The sequence below is a fragment of the Rhodofomes roseus genome, assembly GCF_022264815.1.
Source record: "Rhodofomes roseus strain CIRM-BRFM 1785 chromosome Unknown C8Q71scaffold_2, whole genome shotgun sequence".
NCBI lineage: Eukaryota > Fungi > Basidiomycota > Agaricomycetes > Polyporales > Fomitopsidaceae > Rhodofomes > Rhodofomes roseus.
The window spans coordinates 1,036,850-1,056,390 of record NW_025952958.1 but is presented as its reverse complement, the minus strand read 5'-3'; the positions used below and the strand labels follow the sequence as shown (position 1 = coordinate 1,056,390).

The following is a 19,541-nucleotide window of genomic DNA, read 5'->3' as shown; positions in this document are numbered from 1 at the left end:
TTGATTGGGCATGGTGAGGCCGCTGCCGCAGTGTTGTTGTGCGGGGAGGATGCTGCGGACGCGTGAGACATGACGGTGGCTGAGGGGCCTGCGATGGAAAGTCGGTGCATCTGAAAGCGGGTTGCGTCCGGGCGTTGCCTCAAGGTCGAAACTCACCGTTCACGCTCTCTCTCCCAACGGTCGCCCTCGTCGCCCTCGACCTCTCCCTCCGCACCCCCGCCTACACACGGACGCACCTGCGGACACCCGGAAAAGCTGGTCTCCGACCCGGCGCTACGCGTAGGCTCGTTGCATATCGCCTCGACGCTTGCCGACTTCTCTGGCTCCACCATATCAGGTTACAGTCCAACTGACGACCACTGCCTCGCACGCACCTTCTACTGTGACGCGCCGTTTGTCCGAGCTGGCAGCGCAGAGTTCTGCAGAGATGAGCTGGCTCGCGAACCTATTCTCCTCTTCGAAGACTACTGTGAACTCGCGGAGGGCTAGTGCCATGTCCTCGACACATGACGCCTTCAGCCTGCCGACTTCCTCGCCCGGCATCCATCCACACCCTGACGCCTTCAACGCAGAGATGCTCACATCCCCGACAAGTAGTGGCTCGTATTCGTACCCGCCGGCCTCGTCGCGGGGGTCCTACGACTATGTTCCGTATGTATATCTCCGCTGTTGTGCCCGCCACTGCTCAATGCCTCTTGACCGACGTCCCTAGTACCGGTACACGGTCACGACAATCCTCGATACTTCCCCTCCATTCCAATGCTTCCCTGCCGCCTCTGCCATCATACCCTCCGTTATCGCACACGTGGGATCGCCTCCGTCGATGGCTCTCGCGCGAGTACCCGGAGCTGGGGGACACTCTCAACTACGGTATTCTCCCCCAGGACCTGCAGCAGATCGAGATGACACTGGGCATGCGCCTGCCAACGGCCGTGCGGGACTCATACTTGTGTGTCGACGGGCAGGAGGCGGAGTCCGCAGCAGGGTGTTCGGAGGGCTTGTTCTTTGGCCTCACGCTACTCCCACTGGAGGACGTCCTGGAGGAGTGGAGTTTCTGGAGAGAAGTCGACGACGACCCGAGTACGGGGGCAAACCAGCGCCTAAAAGAGGTTATGCAGTCGATCCCTCCGAAATGGGTCAAGCGGGAGTACACCTGCAGGGGTTGGATCCCGCTTGCCACGGACAAAACTGGTAACTATATCGGTATCGACATGACCCCGGATGAGGAGGGGAAGTCGGGGCAGGTCATTGTCTTTGGGCGTGACTTTGACACCAAGGTCGTGATGTTCAGAGGAGAGGGCGAGGGCGGATGGGGCAAGTGGCTTGCGGGCTTCGTGGACGATCTCGAGAGTGGGGAGGGTTATGAGCTTGGATCGACCAATGACGGGAGTGAAGGTAGCGAGGACTCCATTGGCTACGAGAGCTACTTCTTCGACGGTGTTGGCGGTGGACAGGGTGATACCGGTGGTGACGCAGGCACTGGCGGTCTGCGGATGACAGGCGAGTACAAAGGATGGCGTGTCCTGGAAGCTTGGGCGGACCGTAGCGTACGAAAGTGGCAAGAGGCCGGACTCTACTCAAACGATGCATACCCACCATGGGAGAAGGGCAAGGTACGGCCAAACGTCTACTTTACACCGCTTTGATCGTAACATTTCTCGCAGGGGATGGAGCGATTTTCACTCGATCATGTACCGTTAGTTGGGGCTGGCGGCTCCGGCGCTGAGGTCCCTATACCTGTCTTCTCAGACGCATCTGGGGAGACGACGGCTCTGACTGCGGCTCCGGAACCCCTCCGCAACGCCACGAACAAGAGCAAACCAGCAACCCGGCAATCTGTCCCGACTATCTCAGTCACAAAACCTCCGGCGCCCTTGCCCTTAGAGCTGCCTACCCCAGAAGCTATCGACTCCCCCATCTTCGCGTCACGACAGCTCCCTGACGACATCGAAGCGGGCACCGCCATACGGGAGTTCGACGCATCTTCCGTATCGTCACCTCCTGCTAAAGCGTCACCCCTCTCGTCGGCCACATCGCCGCCATTGAAGTCTATTCGCGTGCCTTCCCCTCCCTCGAGGTCGCTAACAGATTCGCCGGACACAATACACGCAACCTCGCCCACAGCACCAATACCTGATCTGCTTACGCCAACATCACCAACTACGCCAACACCGGCTGCCCCCGCCCCGCTGGTGGCAGCAACGGTCGATTTGGAGTCATCTGCGAACTCAGGCGAAGACTCTCCAGTTTTGATACACGCGGACGACGTCGAGCCTGAAGATCCTATCCGCCTCGTCGGCGGTGGAGGTATTTCCGGTACGGTTGACGACTCGATGCAGAACGACATTGTTATTGTTGACGACCCGCAGTCGGTGGAACTCAAGGACGTTGATCTGAACGGGCCGGCCTCGCCGACCGCGGCGGACACGACGCCCACCAGCGAGAAGCGGAAGAGCATCACCGCGAGCCTGAAGAGCTTTGGGCGGAGGAAGGACTCGGTCTCGTCGATGAAGGGGAGCGGCTGATAGCTGCAGAGAACTCTTTGGCAGGGCTGGACATTCGCACCACATCATTGCTTCCTGGTTTCCGCACTCATTATTTTATGTTTGCCCTCGCTTGTACGTACAGATGCATTTTTCCCGATACCCGTAGTCGTCATTTAGTGAACAGTGTCTTTGCGCGCACGGACACCACTTATTATGCGCCTGGTTTGTGCAGCGGAGGCTTGATCTCCGTGTTGAAACAAGTAGTAGCAGCTGGCTAAGTAGCGGCATTCGCTCTGTCATGGTCTGGCACCTGGGCAGAATGCACCTGGAAGTATATTATAGTCTAACATCTTCACGCGGAACACTTCCAACCTCTACTTAGCTGCAGAACATCAAGCGCATGAGCAAACGCGGGAGTCTGAAGACGTTCAACTTCTACAGATCCCATATGGGGAAAGCATCTTCAGGTGCCGCTTCGGCAAGTCCCGAGCGTTCAGTACGCCGTACGGTGGCTGCAACTCTTACTCTCGTACTCTCACCTTCGAGTCTTCGAGTGCCTGCCTCTCTGTGCTTCTGGTGGCCCAGGACTCACTACACGTCCTGCGTTTTTGTCGTCTCCTAGAGTGAGCAGCTTCTACACTCTTGCCCTTGTTTGCGGCTCTCGCTGCCGTTCCCGGTCGGCCACACGCCGAATCTCTGGAAGGGTGCCCAGTAGCCCGTATCCCTGGTTCCCTTTGTATCGCGGCAACATTAGACAATGTCTGAGTTGGCGGAGGCTCTAGTAGAAGACCGTCTCTTACAGTTGCAGTAAGTCTCCTTGCGCCGCTGCACACATCACAGATGTTGGACGGCATACCACAGGGAAATCTCCAAGCGGCGGAATCAGTTATTGCAGGAGATGTATCAACTTATGCAGAAGAGGGAGAACTTAGGCTCTGCTATGGTGGTCGAGCCAGGCGACGGGCAGAGCTTGCAGGTCTTCCTGGAGAGATTCGATCTGCAGAAACAGTGAGCGCTGCATTTGTGCGCGCATTCTTGGTTGGCTGATCACAGTTCAAGCCCGGATACTGGATGCATTGCTTCCTTGACCGATGCTGAGATATTTGGCGACAAACTCAGCGCCGCTGACGATGGTGGCCCTCAAGGCGATGAGTCCAATCCGCATGTCCAGGATATAGCTGAGGAATCCACAATATCTGAACTTCCTGTTTCTCCTCGGGTCCTTGACCAACCAGAGCACGCCACTATCGCCGGGGTGCTGATGGACGACGGAGAACAATGGATGGAACTCAGCGCTGGCACCAGCCCTCCACCTACTGGGAATGTTAATGATGACCGAGGGTATGGCTCGGACTCGGACGTGAAGCGAGGCACCAAGCGGAAGCGATCCTCAGGACAGTCCTCGGAAGAGTCTGCTTCCGGACCCTCCCGCTCTCGCTCGCGTTCGCACTTCTCCCACAATTCACGGCCGAGATCACTGTCAGCCTCCACAGACGAGCTATGCCTGCGTCCCGAGAAACTGCGCCGTTCTCCTTCCCCACGCTCTGTGGGAAGCCCATATGCACAAGACCAAACGCAGCCCATGACACTTTTCGGTGGTGAACCCGAAGAAGACTTCAAGGAGGACGTGCGAGTCGACGAGACGTCGTCCGACACAGTCTCTCACTTGTTGCAAGCCTCTCCGCCTGAGTCCTCCAGGCCCAGTCCTGCCTTCGAATCAAAGCGACGGCTCGAGTACATTACAACCCCTCCTCCTGCGGCCCCGGTCGTTTCGTTCAACTTCGTTTCTGACACGGGTACAACGAGCGAGGTTCCGGCGTCACCTGCAAAACCGAGGCTGCCTCCGGATTTCGTTCGTTTCAAGCAGGAGTACTCGCTGCCTCCTCTCAGTGTCCTCCCTGTTGAATTCCAGCGCAAGGGCGTATCCGGTCGGCACAAGAAGAAACGAGACAAAGACAAGCATGAGAAGGGCGGTGACAAGGGGGAACCCAAGAAGGATGATTGGCAACCAATCGGCATACACAAGTGGGGAGCTCTTGTTCGTGCCAACCCGGTCTGGAAAAAGCTCGCGAAGGCGACGAAGTGTGTAAGCACCCACGACTGGAATGTACGTACATCATCTTGCGCGCTCTCTTTGTTGCTCACAGTGCACCCAGGTTGCTTACAGAGAGCTGAGACTGATCCGCACTTTGGAACGAGTCGAGCTGCTGAAGGAGGGTAGTGGATGGAGTTATCGCCAGCCAAAGAAGCAGAGAACTCTAGGTGGAACAGCCAAATCTCACTGGGACTACCTCATGGACGAGATGGTCAGTCGAGTGACTTCAGCGACCACATAGACGTCCACTGAACTTCCTTGGCAGAGATGGATGCGCATCGACTACCGTGAAGAACGACGATGGAAGATTGCGCTAGCGTACAACCTCGCTCATGCTGTCATGGAATGGCACGAGGCACAGTCATTGGAGGAGCGCGTGCGCCGTGGCATCTGCGTACTCTGGAAGAGGCCGCGCCCGGAGGAACAGGACGAGGATGCGAACCTACGCGACGATGTGGAGATCCCCGACATGGATAACGACCGCGGAGCTGATTCCAGAGAAACCAACACTCCTGCTAACGACTCTGATTCCGAAGACGAAAGCGATGATGAAGGGGACAAGGACAGGGCTAATGTCTACGACCCCCTCGCTCCCGATAACCTGGCGAGAGACGCAGTGGAAGGGAGCTCCAATCCGGATCCTGGTCCGAGCTCCTTCAAGGTTGGTCCCGCAGACTTGAGGCCTAAGACAGAGGACGATGATGATCTTTCTGTCTTACGCCTGCCTGAGAGTTCGAGTCAGCGTAAGGTCATGGACATCGACGGCGACACACCATCTCCGCAGAAATTAAAAGGCCTGTCTCTTGTCGACCCTAAGCACGAAGAGAACGCTTTGCAAGCCATGAAGCTGCACTCAAAGGATCCCACACTCGTTGCACCGTATTCAAAGTCCAAGGCAAGGCGCGATGTCAGCGCGTACGGCCCCTTACGTGACCAGATCCTGAGCCTGGAAATGGACAAGTTGGTGCTCGACCTCGATGACGCCGAGCTCGTCAAGGGCATGACCGAGCTCTCGACGGATGACAACGCACACCACAATCACGCTACACACCTTCCCCCCGCCGATCTGTCGTCCATTTTCCCCGACCTTACGCCCTATGGCATGCTGGAGCCGGTAACTGGAATAGTCTTCGACAGGAGGAAGTCCGAGAAACCGCGGGTGGACAAAGACGACCCGAACAAACGCATTGACGATACATTGTACAGCAAGTTGACGCCCATGAGCGACTTCATGCTTCAGAAGCCGACCTTGCTTGGTGCTCTGCAGCCGTCGTCCCATTGGAGTGGCGATCACTGGGAGACAATCGAGGAGATGCCGGTGACACTGGACTATGACTCCCCGATGTCTCGGACAATCGAGGACAGTTCATGCAGTAAGTGGCTTGGATGAAAGTATTCAAGGTAACTCAACCTTTGCAGGTCTGTTCGAGGGTCTGAAAGCTGGCTCTCCCTCTTCGCACTTGTCGCTCCTTCCTCATGGATCCAAAGATTCTCGCAGACGTACCACCGACGTTTTGTGGACTCCGCAAGACGACGCACTCCTGAAGCAGTTCGCTGACATGTACCCGAACAACTGGGCGCTGATCACGGATGCGTTCAACTCATCGCGGGTGACGATAGCTACGGACAAGAGAAGTGCAGCGGACTGTTTCGATCGCTGGAACACGCGGTGGGGCAGGTCTGACACCGGTGCAGACGATGGTCGTACGCAGACCACGACGACGCAGATGACGACGCGATACAAGCGTGCAGCGAGCAATGCTGCTGCTTCGTTGGCTGCCAATACGGCGACCTCGTCGGGCGTCGACGCGAAGAAGCGAAGGCATACCCTCATGCACGATGCAATCCGGAAGGCGATAAAGAAGAAGGAAGCCTCAGCTAAACAAAATGGTACGGCCTCTCTGTCCGTTATGATTGATGAGACATTCAACGCAAATACTATTTCAGCGGCGACGCAACGCAAGCCTGCGGCGATTCACGACACTCATGGCCAGTACAACAAGCTGCCCCGGTACACGCCCGCGGAACTTAGTCGTATTAAACATGAGAAAGAGGTACGCGGGCCCCGCGACATCAAGGTGCGAAGGAAGAATGACCTGATTGTTCATCAACAGACCCTTGTGCGCGAGCAAACCCAGCAGCGACAACAGGTTGGTGTGACAAGGATGTTCATGCGTAGCGCAGCGCGTTCCTGACTATTCTTGGTACGTGTTATTTCAGGCGCAACTGCTCCAGCAACAGCAACAACAACAGCAGCAGCAGCAGCAAGGGCAGCCGCCTCAACCCCAACAGCCGCCTCCGAATAGCACGCCTAGGCCCGTGGCCAACGGAGTGCCGCAACAGCAAGCACCGCAAGTCCCCCAGATCCGGACGCAGGTCGGCATATCGCAGCAACAACGACTGTCCAACCCAATGGCCCTAGCGAACAGCCGCCTCTCGCCGACGCAACTCATGCAGGCCCAAGCGCAGGCCCAGGCCCAAGCCCAAGCTCGCGCGCAGGCCCTCGCACAAGCACAGGCTGCGCAGGCCGCACAAGCACAGGCGCAAGCGCAAGCGCAGGCTCAAGCGGCGTCGAGCGCGATGAACGGCGCGCACCTCTCCCCGCCGTACGCCGCGCGGGCCACGAGCTCCTCACCGGCGATCCCTCAGCAGGCGTCGCCGCCGCGCACGTCTGCGACGCCCGTGAACGGCGCGGCGGGCTCCTCGCGCCCGTCGTCGACGCAGCCGCATGCGGGGATGGCGCAGGGCGTGCCGCGCCAGACGACTCTGGGGTATTACACCCTTCCGACGATGCACAATACGCAGTTCACGCAGGAGCAGCAGATAGAACATACGATGCAGCTGCAGAACTTGTTGCGGGTGAGTGTTTTTGTGGGTTGTGGCTGAGCGTACTGGTTGCTGACGGCATGGTGGTAATCTAGAATGCTGCGAGCATGACCCAGAACGCGCAGAATAACGCGTACCAGCAGCAGCAGTGATTGACTCTCTGAATCGCTTTGTGTATGACGGATGTATTGTGCTAGACGTGCAATAGTGATGTGTTCCTTCTTGTAGATCTCTATATATCCTACTCTCACCCGACTGAATGAATACTTGTCGAGCGCGGCGACCAGGGACGCAGAACATCCCGAGAATGAACTACAGTGGACGAATTGGACGCACAGCGTATTTTCTGTCTAGCAATGGCCCGCGGTTGCCGGATACCTTTAGCATCGACATCAAGAGTATGATTGAGTTGCAATGGATTTGAATTGATACTAGCCTGACTCGGAGGCACTTCTACCATACACGCTGAGCCTGTTCTGCACGCTGTCAGATACTGTCAAGTAGGTCATTCACGGCACGGCATGTATCGTTTTATGGCTTCAGCGGTTCGTCGATACTCATCATTGGCGCATCGAGGCTCCTCGGTGGACCCCGCAGTTGTGTACGGCCTTTCTAAGTGAGGAAGGACAGGACCGTTATTGATATTGAGCGAGGAAGCCCTGAAAGTCCATGACAAGCAACGTCCCCCCTTGACGTGCAGAAGCTCGCTTCATCTAGCGAATATCAAAATCAGTCAGAGGGGACGGTAAGGAGACAGCCTCAATCAGGTCGTACATATGTGCGGACATGGGACGGCGGAGATGCGACTGCATGAAGCAGATCTAGAGTTCGTAGCGACGACAACTCAGTGACCCACGTCAAAGAGCTGGCCCATCACAGATGTCACCTTAACCTGCCAGGCAGCTGGCGGTGAGTAGCACGACCGCTACTTGCGCAGCTCGGGGTGAGAGCGAGGGTGGGAGAAACACACAGTGCTGCCGCGCGATGCATATAAGCTCGAACACACATCCGGGTTGGTCGATGATATGCTTCCGGGCTACTTAGCTGGGACGTTGCAGTAATCGATATCGCGGCCACAGATACAGCAGCCACGCTCCTTCGATAAGTCCTGGACGACGCATGCGCGTTCGCTATCCACACACAAGTCGTCTAACGTTCAGCCAGTGCATACGCGCTAGCCATCTATGTATACCTCAGCGCAAGTGAAGCAGCGAAGCTCGGGAGAACGCACCGTACGGCAGCGCAGCGCCGGGAACGAGGTGACGGCCGTCGAAGCGTACACTGGGATCATGATAGGGTCTCCTCTGAGAGCTTCCGCGCCTCGAGGAGGGCTATGGATAGACTGTGCTACCGGCAGAGGCGGCAGGTCGCAGTGCGGAGGGAGTCGTAAGAACGTCGAGTGTGCGGATGCGGCGTGTAGCTATAGCATAGGAGGATACTTATTTGTGATCGATGGAGGGCGAGGTGCGCGTGCTTTCGTTTTCGGGGAGGTAGAGACTCAGAGGCGGGACGTTGGAGGATCGCGATCACACCGCTGACAGTTGGGAGAGTCGCCGAGGAGCATGGGCTTGCAAGCCATGTGTGACATTGATGTCGCGCGGACCCGCGTTGGGAGAGGAGACGCATGGTTGCTAGGTGGTTGTGTGAACGGCCGTACGTACAGTACATTCGCCCATCGGGGGGCATCATTCCGACAGACCGGGCGTGTACCGATGATGTTTGCACACGCATCTCTGCGTTGTCCGGGCGCAAATAGCTTGGGCGCGGACAATCGGGACCACTGGAGGTCACAGAGGGGGGAAAGACGAGGTGAGGCTGAGTGGTTAGCTGAGCGGTCGCCACAGCTCGGAGTGTCGCGCTCGAGGAGACGACGGTAGCGAACCACGGGACCTTCCTAGACGGGCGATCGACACCGAAGGGTGCGGGCGTTTCGACACAAACGCCTCGTCCACACTAGTGCCGGCTGGAAAGTATGTGACCGAAGGCCAAGGGGAGGCCGAGCAACAGGCCCTTCTGCAGCTTTGGCGGTGGCAGCGTTTCGACCCAGTCCTGTCCTCGAGACCCCGGTGCCGAGGGGGATGCGCGAGGGCTGATGATCGCGGAGGCACGCGAAGGGCTGGAGAGGCCGGGGCGGAGAGATGTGCGGAGGTGGGCGTTGGGCGGTCACACCGGTGCGAGGACACGCGAGCAGCAGGCGGTGTGCCCAGGGTGTGCCGGACGCGGCAGGGGCCACGGACAGCACAGGTGACCCGAGGCGGCCATGAACGCGGTGAGAGGGCGTGCCCTGCGAGGATGAGTGGGGATGCGGGGAGGGGAGGGCAGCTGGGCGGTCGAGCAGCAGGGAGCAGCAGGGCGGCGGGGAGGCGGTGGGCGGGGAGACGGTCGACGAGGCGGTCGAGTGTCCACGGCGGGGCTACGAGGCCGGCTGCCCGGCGCGTGGTGCGATTGGTGGAGGATGCCCGATATAGGCAGGGCATGCAAATTCAGGCGCAAGCGTTGGACTCTCTTTCGACCGGCCGCCACTGTCCTCCTCCTCGCCGCGCAGCCCGCCTCTCCTTCCCCTCGCTCTTTCGCCCCGCCGTCCTCGCCCCCGCCCCGCCCCCGCAGCACTCCCACCACTCCCTGCTATTTTCAGCGGCCGACTAGGGCCCCGCGGGTCAGTTGCGTCTCGCATCCTTTCGCTCTAGTCCCCAGCCCGCAACCGCTCACACGCCGCTCTTTCTTTTTAGTGTCCCCAGCCATGGCCTTCCGCTCTTACGACCCCGTCCCCAATCCTGCCGCACGCGCGTCCAACCCCGACTTTGACTTCGAGCTGCACTCGCCCCGCATGGGCACCTTCATGGGCGCTGCCCTCAACGACGAGGCTTCCTCTCTTGACACCCGTCCATCATCTGTCACCGACGACTACTCGTCCTCCGTTCGCGCATTCAACCGCCAGTCCCAGGCCGACCCGTCCTTCGGCCTCCACTACCGCGACGACCCACATGACCCGAACGCCTCCGCAGACAACCTTGGCCAACCACCAAAAGAGTTTGCCTCGCCGACATCGCCCACTGTTCCCTACGCGAACTTGAGCGAGAAACGCCGCGATCCCACCACCCAGTATGCGTCTCCTCGCCAGCGCTCGCGCAAACGTGCCATCCTGATCGTTGGTGCCATTGCGCTCATCATCATCATCGTGGTCGTGGTCGTCGCGGTCACGCTCTCCGTCCGTAAGAAGTCTTCCCCTGCTTCGTCGAACATCTCCTCCGGCTCCGGCTCGTCCAGCCAGAGTGGCGGCAGCGGCAGCGGCAAGAGCGGCAGCACCTCGTCCTCCATTGCCGTCACCGGCGGCGACGGCAGCACGGTCACGATGGACAGCGGCGCGACGTTCACGTACTCGAACAAGTTTGGCGGCTACTGGTACTACGACCCCGAGAAGCCGCTCACCAACAATGCCCGCGCGCAGTCCTGGACGCCCCCCATGAACGAGACCTTCCAGTATGGCACGGATAATATTCGGGGGTGCGTCCGGACGCCGCGTCGCGTTACGACATGAGGCTGATTGAGTGTGTCCCCCAGCGTTAATCTTGGTGGTTGGCTTGTTCCGGAACCTGTAAGTGAATACGATGTGCTTCTTCGGACCGTCTCCCTGACGTGCTGCTGCTCGGCCTAGTTCATGCAAGTATCTGCTTATGCCTATAGGTAACGTCGGTTGCTAACCTGTTCGATGTGCAGTGCACCCGGTTTGTACGAGCCTTATGCGAACTCGTCCTACCCCGCGGTCGATGAATGGACGCTAAGCTACAACCTCATGAACGAGACCTCGCAAGGTGGTCTCGAGGGTGTCTTGACCAATCACTACGAGACGTTCATTGTACGTGTGTGCTTTTCGACGGGATGGCCTTGACCTCATCGCTCCATCAGACGGAGCAAGACTTCGCTGAGATCGCTGGTGCTGGCCTCAACCATGTCCGTATTCCTATTGGGTACTGGGCTATTGAGACGTGGGCTGGTGAGCCGTTCCTTGCCAAAGTCTCCTGGACGTGAGTGTTGTTGGTTCGTGCGCTTGTCGTCTGCTCACAGCTATTGTAGGTACTTCCTCAAGGCGATCGAGTGGGCTCGCAAGTATGGTCTCCGCATCAACCTCGACTTCCATGCGCTACCTGGTAGCCAGAACGGCTGGAATCACTCGGGCAAGCTTGGCACGGTCAACGTGTTGTACGGCCCCATGGGTCTTGCCAATGCACAACGGTCCCTGGGTTACATCCGGATCCTTGCGGAGTTCATCTCACAGCCCCAGTACAGCAACGTCGTGACCATCTTTGGTGTTACCAACGAGCCGATGGGTACCCAGATGGGTCAGGACCAGCTGTCTGCTTAGTGAGTTCTGCCCTCACGACACATTCGACGCCTGGGTTGCTGACATTCCGTGCAGCTACGTGCAGGCCTACGACATCATCCGTACTGCGAGCGGCATCGGCGAGGGTAAGGGCCCGTACATCCTCTACCACGACGGCTTCTACCAGCTCTCGCAGTGGGTCGGCTTCCTCACCGGCGCGGACCGTATCGCGCTCGACAACCACCCGTACGTCTGCTTCGGCGGCCAGACGTCTGACCCGTACTCGTCGCGCCTGACCGTGCCGTGCGACACGTGGGGCGCGGATGTGAATACCTCCATGACCGCGTTCGGGCTCACGACCGCGGGCGAGTGGAGTAACGCGATCAACGACTGTGGCTTGTGGGTGAACGGCGTGAATGACGGCAGCCGGTATGAGGGCACCTTCGACACCACGGCGGTCACGGGCGATTGTACCCCGTGGACGGACTACCAGAACTGGGACGACACGTTCAAAGCGAGCGTTGAACAGTGGGCCCTGGCTAGCATGAGTTCTCTCCAGGTATGCTCTCCCACGTACCTATGCCGAAGGAGCTCGTTTGCTGATGGCTCATACAGAACTGGTTCTTCTGGACATGGAAAATCGGCAACTCGACAGTGACAGGCAAGGTCGAGGCGCCTCAGTGGTCGTACCAGCTCGGGCTCCAGGAGGGCTGGATGCCCACCGACCCCCGCCAGGCTGACGGCGTGTGTGGCAACACCAACAATTTCGCGGCGCCGCTCTCCGCGTGGCAGACGGGCGGCGCGGGCGCGGGGAGCACGGCGGCGGGCGTTGCGGCGCAGTACGCGTGGCCGCCGGCGACGATCAGCAACCCGGGCTTCGCGTCTGCGGCGACGGCGCTGCCGTCGTACACGGCGACGGGCGGCCAGGTCACGCTCGCGGTCCCGACGTTCACCGCGTCGAGCAAGACGGTGAGCGCGAGCGTCGGCAGCGGCTGGGAGAACGCGCAGGACACGGCGCAGAAGTATGCGGAGATCGGGACGTGCGAGTATCTGTTTCCGTGGGTCGGTCCTGCGGCGCCGCCGGCCCCGCTGTGCGGGGGCAACAACAGGCGCGGTGCGTATGCGGAGCCGACGCCTGCGCCTGCGGGCTCGTCATGATCGGGACGCGCGGGCGGGGTGCTGTGGCTCGCTCTCTCTATTCTGTGGGATGGTGACATGCGGACTGAGACGGACTTGGTGTCGAGTGTTGTGTTATAGTAGTGCGTGTGTAGCGCCGCGGCCCCTCAGGTATACATAAGTACGTGCGGGCGTCGATGGACTCGTCTCTCTGACTCGGTTTGTGTGTCGTGCAATCATGCGGCGGACTCTCTTTTTTATCCTTAGTCTCATCTCTATCTCTACTACGACTACCTCTCTCTTGACAATCTCGCACGATACGATCAGCGCGGCGGTAATTACTACTTACAGATTAGTGTACGTGGCGATGATGAAAGCATAGTCTGCTGTGTCTGGGATCTGAGGATTTGGGTGAGCTGAGGCGAGTACGTGCTGCATTGTATCATTATGGTTTGGACCTTGTATCTCAGGATGCTAACATTCGTCTTCTGTGCGTGTACGAACCCTTTGATTTCTCGTCTCAAGATACTGTTCTGTGATTCCGTGCGTGTCTCATGTTCTGAAACCGGCCAACTAGTTGCTCATGGTCTTGCAGTACTACAACAGCAGATTCATGATGCGTGGATTCAGGATGTCGACCGTGAGACAAGCCGGCGGACCGCGTACATCTTGCTGTGTGTGACGCGTCTCTGCGGATGTTGTTGTCCATTCTGACGCTTTCATAGTCATAGCACTCAGTAGTGGCGAAGCCTTCCCGGGTCCCGAGGGGCCAATGAAAGCATCTACCAGAGCGCGTCGGTGGCTGCTCGTGGCATGCAGACGCGGTCACATGTTCGTGTTGAACGTCAAGCAACGCGTCAACCGGTTGTCAGAAGCCACCCAAGCGCCCGTCGTCCCTTCCTCCGGAATGTGGAACCGCGTAGTGCGATTCTGTGGTACGCGCGTCTCATCTCTTGAACAGAAACCTCAGACTGCTGCTGCAGCTACTTGGAGCAGAACAGGTCGTTGCCTGTGAACTAAAGGCATCAAGGGCCAATGTGGGAGGCTTGTCTTTTGCACAGTGGTGGCACAGCTATGCAAGATTACCGGTGTCTTAGCGGTGACGGACTCGTCTGACGAGTTCGGCGTAGCTGCGCAGATCGGATAAAGATAGAACGTGACGAGCCGTCGATGTGAGTTGTACGTGTCCGAGGCTGACTACTATGTTTCTATGCTCCCTGCCGGACCACGCACCCGAATGATTGCTCCAACTTCTACTTACGCGATGTTTCTGTGAACTCTTTCCTGTCAAGGCCTCACAGAGTGGAAGGCGTTCATGTGCTGCTGGTATACTCATCGGTCTCATTGTATACAGGATAGTGACATCTCCGGGTTCTTCAAGCATTGCAATGTATCCTTGTACGGGATGTACTGTGAGTAGTCTGGCTCTCCGAGTTGTGTCCGACGCTGACAGTCCATCGCACTGCGGCTGCGCTTGCTTACCATAAATCCTTGTTTCAGTTCAACCCGCTTGCACGGCGTCATTATGGATCCGGGCAAGCGTTTCTGGCGACGGTGGAACATATCCCCAGTCTCCTGGGAGGTGTCGCCGTGCCAGGCGATCTCCGATCGTTGTACAGTACTTACGGTGCCGTACTTCGCGAGCTTCCTCACGACGGTGGAGCCTATATAGCTCTGGAACTCCCGCGTAAGACCCATTGAACCTGCCTTCTTTCCGTCACTCCTTTATCGCCATGTTGGCGCTTTTGCTTTCTTTGGTGTATGGCTTTCTGGCCTCCGCTCCCGCTGTCCGTGCGTTAGGGTCAGCTTGCTCTACTCCGCTCAGTAGCGGGACCGCAGCGCCCACGGACCCCTACTGGATGCAGAATATCAAGCACCAGGGCTCTTCCGCTTTCAATTCGGACCCTAGCTCTTATACCGTCTTCCGTAACGTCAAGGACTTCGGTGCCGTCGGTGATGGTGTTACCGATGATACGGACGCTATCAAGTGAGTCTGGTCGCATCTGAGTAGTTTGAGGCACAGACTAAGGATTCGCCTTAGCTCTGCCATTACTACCGGCGACAGGTGCGGGAACGGAACCTGCGCCTCGTCCACCCTCACACCTGCAGTCGTCTACTTCCCTCAGGGTACTTATTTGGTCTCGGCACCGCTGAAGTAAGTCTATATCTCTGTGGATGCATTGCTCTACTCATACGACGTAGCTTGACCTATTTCACGCAAATGATCGGTGACGCCAAGGTCCCGCCCACCCTGCTCGCGTCGGCCAACTTCACGGGTCTGGCTGTGATTGGTGAGTGGAACAGTTATTACAGGCTCTTGAGCACGGTAGTCGAGTATGATGGACTAGACGGGGGCTCGGGTCTGGAACCGTTCTGGAACGCATACTCACTTGACGATATCCATTCTCAGATGCGGACCCGTACCTCACGGGCGGAGCGAATTGGTACAATACCACGAACAACTTCTACCGGGCTGTGCGTAATTTCGTTATCGACCTCACCGAAACTCCCGCGAGCGCGAGTTCGACCGGCATCCACTGGCAAGTATCGCAAGCCACGTCACTCCATAATGTCGTCTTCGAGATGAGCACCGCGAACGATACGGCCCACCAGGGTATCTTCATGGAGAACGGTAGCGGTGGTATGATGGGAGGTTCGTTGGTTCCTCGCTATGATGTAGAGCTATGGGACGGATGGCTGATGCGACAACGCCACGGTAGACTTGGTCTTTAACGGAGGCAAGTATGGCATGTGGCTGGGCAACCAACAGTTCACTGTCCGCAACGTCACCTTGAACAACTGCCAGACTGGTGTGTATCTACACTGTTGCTACGGGTTACTCTCTGACCCTCCACCAGCTATCTATATGGCTTGGAACTGGGGCTGGACGTTCCAAGGCATCACGAGTGAGTGCGAGTTTACACCCTCGTACTTCCCGTATACGTAGTGACCAATTACTGTCCAGTCAACGGTTGTCAAATCGGCTTCGATGTGATCACTGGTGGTTTGGCCAATGCTGCGCAAACTGCGGGCGCGATGGCGATCATCGACGCGTCCGCGTCCGACACGCCCATCTTCTACCGGACCTCCGAGGCATCCAACGGCACGCTTGCCGGTTCGGTCGTCCTCAACAACGTTGTTCTGAACAATGTGCCCACTGCCATCGCCGTCCTCAATGACGCAAACGCAGTCCTTGCTGGTGGCTCGATGACGATCAACAGCTGGGGCCAGGGCAACGTGTACTCTGGCACTGGTGGTTCGGGGACGTTCACGGCCGGAGACATCACGAACCCGTCGAAGGCGGGCAGCCTCATGGCCGGCGACAAGATCTTCGGGCGCCCGCTTCCTCAGTACGAGGACTACGCCGTGGAACAATTCGTGAGTGTCAAGGATCAGGGCGCGAAAGGCGACGGCTCGACGGACGACACCGCTGCGCTCCAGGCAGTGTTCGACAAGGTATGGCACCAGATATCGTCCGAGGCCGGCTATATTGTGTTGACTGTCTCCTAGTACGCCGGTTGCGCCATCATCTACTTTGATGCTGGAACCTACGTCGTGACCAACACCCTCCAGATCCCTGCAGGCACGCAGATGGTTGGCGAGGTGTGGGCGTCCATCATGGGGTCTGGTTCGGCCTTCGAGGACCAGAGCAACCCTCTGCCCGTCGTCCAGGTTGGCACGCCGGGATCCTCTGGTATCATGGAGATCTCGAACATCGTCTTCACCACGAAGGGTCCTAGTATGTCGTTTATCGTGTCTTGTATTCGTGCATATCTCAGTGAGATGCCTTGACAGCTGCTGGTGCGATCGTCATCGAGTGGAACGTCAACTCACCCTCCCAGGGCGGCGCAGCCATGTGGGACAGCTACATCCGGTATGTTCGATCGATTGCTGAGGGTATGCTTGACATTCACACCGGTTGCCTAGTCTCGGTGGTGCTGCTGGCACTGATCTGCAGGCATCGCAGTGCTCTGACGTACAGTCAGTGGGCGCGCCGTCTTGCTTCGCGGCGTTCCTTGGTTTGCACCTGACACCCAACTCCAACGCATATATTGAGGTGCGCTTGCTCCCCCATAATTGTACGGTACCCGGCTCTGATGCCTTTGTAGGGCACCTGGGTTTGGCTCGCCGACCATGATCTTGACGACGCTGCCCAGAGCAGCGTCACGATTTATAGCGGTAGGGGTATCCTGTCAGAGTCCGCCGGTCCTGTCTGGATGATTGGCACTGGTGCGTTCGGTCATGTTCCTACGGCTCACTCGTCGTCATGCTCACACATCCTATTGCGTCTCTTTCTAGCTTGTAAGTCGTAGCTCATGAAGGTTCCAATAACGAGCTGACTATTTATGTAGCCGAGCACCATGTTCTCTATCAGTACAACCTCGCCGGAGCTCAAAATCACTACATTGGCGTGATGCAGACCGAATCTGTAAGTCCTCGCGTCGTACTGCGTTTCGGCAGGTCATAGTCTGATGTCCTACCCTTGTCCAGCCTTACTACCAACCTCTTCCCATGCCCCCTACCCCGTTCTCCATCAATGACACCTACAAGGACCCGAGCCTTCCCATCGATCTGACTGCAGCGTGGGGCCTCTACATTCAGTCATCAACTGACATCACCGTCTTCGGTACGTCCTTCGCCTATGTCACATCAGCACTGGCAGATAGCTTAATCCTGCTTCTGCAGGCGCGGGTCTTTATAGCTTCTACCAGAACAACGATCAAACCTGCCTCAGCACAACTATCTGCCAGACGCAGATTCTCAATATCGACTCGTCGTCCACCGGGATCAGTCTGTACAGTCTCTCCACTGTCGGAGCGATCAACCAGCTCAGCTTTGGCGGCTTACCTGTCATCGCGGCCAGCATCAATGTCGACGGCATCCAGAACACTGTCACGGCATGGACGCAGTAGAGAACGTCGCGCCCGACGCTCATCTCCATGCTCATTTATTCTATACCTGAGTCGCGCAGAGTACTGTGCTCCGGGTGTCCTCTCTTTCAGTACCGCGGTCGGTTTTCGGTGGTGTGCATACAGTACACATGTACCCTTGTCATTTCATATGGATATAGAACGTGAAGTCTGAGTTATGGGATGTCAACCGTCGCCGTCCGATTCTCCGAGTGCCCCGGCCGACTGGATTATGCTTCGGCACGGGCGAGATGGTCAGCTCCGTTGAGACAAAGGTCTAACTGCGGACCACATTTGGCCCATAGAGATAATTCCGGTCGCCTGTTTCAAGCTGCGGAGTTGTCGTCGAACACTACATTTTGAGAATCGAGCAAGGAGGGGAAACGCGCACACGGTTGAGGCACGTGACTGACGCGCGAAGTGCGTAAACGCCAAACAAGGCCAACGCGACGCGGTGTATATGATCGCCACGCTCGGACCTTGCCCGACCTCGTTCTCCCCCCATCTCTGCCGTGACACCATACGATGGCCCCCGACATGAAACGGACATATACAACACGCGCTTCTCGCCTGCCTCTCCTTCCATCTACGCCGCCATCGGACCTCGCCTCGAGCTCCCCACCCCCCGTGAAGCGCAAGCGCTCCTTCCTCGAGGAGACCACAGTCCAGAACTCTCCTACACCCTCATCAAAGAGGCCACGCAAGTCCATATCCCTCCTTCCCAAAGGGAAAGACGCGCAGAAGGGGAAGAAGGGCGTGTCTGACGCGTCGAAGAAGCAGCAGAAGCTCACCCAACTGCACTTCGCTCTCGACGTGACCGTTCTCAAGACGTGCGAACATTGCGACCTTTCGTATACGAAGGGCGCCCCAGACGACGAGAGCCTCCATCGGAAGCATTGTGCGAGGGTGCAGCGTGGCCTCGAATGGGGCCGCGAAGAGGAGCGGGAGGCGTTGAAGGCCAATGTCGAAGAACTAGCCGCAGGCGTCAAGCTGAAGAACGGCACCAAAGGTCGCATGGTCTTCTTCCGCCCAGACGTAGGTGGCAAGATTGGTACTAAGGTATGTGACATCCTTCCTCGAGGCATGTCCCCAGCAGTTCTCACAAGACTTGTCCGCCTCTGCAGCTCGCCACGCTCCTCGAGACAATGAGCCTCGCGCTATCCTCCCCGCCGCTCTCTGCGGCCGTCCTCAAGCAGTGCAAGATCTACCTCTTCCTCCTCCCCACCTCTTCCAGCACATCCCTTACCCCGCGCGAGAAGATTGTCGGCTGTGTGATCGCGCAGCGCATCTCCACCGCCATGGCCATCGCGACCGACGCCGACGTCGCAGCACGTACCTCTACACCTGCACCCGGAAGCAAGGCACCTGTGCGCCGACCGCTCCATAGCCTCATACCCGTCGACACGTCCTCGAACCTATATGTTCATCCCGCCCCGCTACCGACGCCTATGGGCATCCCGCGCCTCTTCGTCTCTTCAGCCCACCGTCGCCTCGGCATCGCGACACACTTGCTCACCGCTGCGGCCAAGAATTTCATTTTGGGTTGTCCTCTCGACCCGACGAAGGGCGAGATTGCATTCACCCAGCCCACCGGGGCAGGGAAGTCTGTCCTCGAGGCGTGGGGTAAGGGCGGTATACGCATCTACGAAGAGGAGCAGGGGCGATGAGTCTGAGACTCTGCACATCTAGTATTGTACTTGTGGTTATTCATATGTATCCCATGCATCTCTCTGTATAATAACGTTCGCCGACGTCGTTCTGTTTCAGTCTCGCTTCGTGGTATCAGC

General features: G+C 58.0%; 5 protein-coding genes across 5 annotated transcripts; all 5 read left to right on the top strand.

Annotated features, from left to right (window-relative positions):
• Window positions 1-7: 7 nt before the first annotated feature.
• On the top strand, window positions 8-2,886 carry C8Q71DRAFT_734149 (uncharacterized protein). Its single transcript, XM_047922384.1, has 3 exons — window positions 8-651; window positions 713-1,613; window positions 1,665-2,886. Exons 1-3 carry the CDS (start codon window positions 428-430, stop codon window positions 2,523-2,525), a joined length of 1,986 nt encoding a protein of 661 aa, XP_047783771.1. The 5' UTR covers window positions 8-427; the 3' UTR covers window positions 2,526-2,886.
• A 540-nt stretch (window positions 2,887-3,426) lies between these two features.
• On the top strand, window positions 3,427-7,559 carry C8Q71DRAFT_853251 (uncharacterized protein; the record flags this gene model as incomplete). The annotated part of the gene is made up of 9 exons (XM_047926920.1): window positions 3,427-3,494; window positions 3,546-4,593; window positions 4,643-4,792; window positions 4,847-5,954; window positions 6,001-6,471; window positions 6,529-6,635; window positions 6,696-6,731; window positions 6,802-7,440; window positions 7,503-7,559. The coding sequence occupies 9 exons, from the start codon at window positions 3,427-3,429 to the stop codon at window positions 7,557-7,559; spliced, it is 3,684 nt and encodes a 1,227-aa protein (XP_047783770.1).
• Window positions 7,560-9,840: 2,281 nt separating this feature from the next.
• On the top strand, window positions 9,841-13,348 carry C8Q71DRAFT_734137 (glycoside hydrolase superfamily). The gene is made up of 9 exons (XM_047922383.1): window positions 9,841-10,063; window positions 10,137-10,911; window positions 10,969-11,002; window positions 11,063-11,067; window positions 11,125-11,263; window positions 11,314-11,432; window positions 11,482-11,769; window positions 11,825-12,287; window positions 12,344-13,348. Exons 2-9 carry the CDS (start codon window positions 10,148-10,150, stop codon window positions 12,884-12,886), a joined length of 2,355 nt encoding a protein of 784 aa, XP_047783769.1. The 5' UTR covers window positions 9,841-10,063; window positions 10,137-10,147; the 3' UTR covers window positions 12,887-13,348.
• A 1,229-nt stretch (window positions 13,349-14,577) lies between these two features.
• On the top strand, window positions 14,578-17,918 carry C8Q71DRAFT_820024 (exo-beta-1,3-glucanase; the record flags this gene model as incomplete). The annotated part of the gene is made up of 14 exons (XM_047926166.1): window positions 14,578-14,831; window positions 14,886-14,999; window positions 15,047-15,135; window positions 15,255-15,497; window positions 15,565-15,654; window positions 15,703-15,750; window positions 15,810-16,300; window positions 16,355-16,583; window positions 16,640-16,718; window positions 16,772-16,901; window positions 16,954-17,074; window positions 17,197-17,273; window positions 17,336-17,471; window positions 17,531-17,918. The coding sequence occupies 14 exons, from the start codon at window positions 14,578-14,580 to the stop codon at window positions 17,755-17,757; spliced, it is 2,328 nt and encodes a 775-aa protein (XP_047783768.1). The 3' UTR covers window positions 17,758-17,918.
• Window positions 17,919-18,214: 296 nt separating this feature from the next.
• Window positions 18,215-19,539, top strand: C8Q71DRAFT_217495 (uncharacterized protein). Its single transcript, XM_047917076.1, has 2 exons — window positions 18,215-18,813; window positions 18,879-19,539. The coding sequence occupies exons 1-2, from the start codon at window positions 18,280-18,282 to the stop codon at window positions 19,419-19,421; spliced, it is 1,077 nt and encodes a 358-aa protein (XP_047783767.1). The 5' UTR covers window positions 18,215-18,279; the 3' UTR covers window positions 19,422-19,539.
• Window positions 19,540-19,541: the final 2 nt, after the last annotated feature.

Coding starts and splice junctions, on each gene's coding strand:
- C8Q71DRAFT_734149 (XM_047922384.1), top strand. CDS start 428: ATGAGCTGGCTCGCGAACCTATTCTCCTCTTCGAAGACTACTGTGAAC. Junction 652..712: donor GGGTCCTACGACTATGTTCC/GTATGTATATCT, acceptor CGACGTCCCTAG/TACCGGTACACGGTCACGAC. Junction 1,614..1,664: donor CACCATGGGAGAAGGGCAAG/GTACGGCCAAAC, acceptor CATTTCTCGCAG/GGGATGGAGCGATTTTCACT.
- C8Q71DRAFT_734137 (XM_047922383.1), top strand. CDS start 10,148: ATGGCCTTCCGCTCTTACGACCCCGTCCCCAATCCTGCCGCACGCGCG. Junction 11,264..11,313: donor ATCACTACGAGACGTTCATT/GTACGTGTGTGC, acceptor TCGCTCCATCAG/ACGGAGCAAGACTTCGCTGA. Junction 11,433..11,481: donor CTTGCCAAAGTCTCCTGGAC/GTGAGTGTTGTT, acceptor CAGCTATTGTAG/GTACTTCCTCAAGGCGATCG.
- C8Q71DRAFT_217495 (XM_047917076.1), top strand. CDS start 18,280: ATGGCCCCCGACATGAAACGGACATATACAACACGCGCTTCTCGCCTG. Junction 18,814..18,878: donor GTGGCAAGATTGGTACTAAG/GTATGTGACATC, acceptor CCGCCTCTGCAG/CTCGCCACGCTCCTCGAGAC.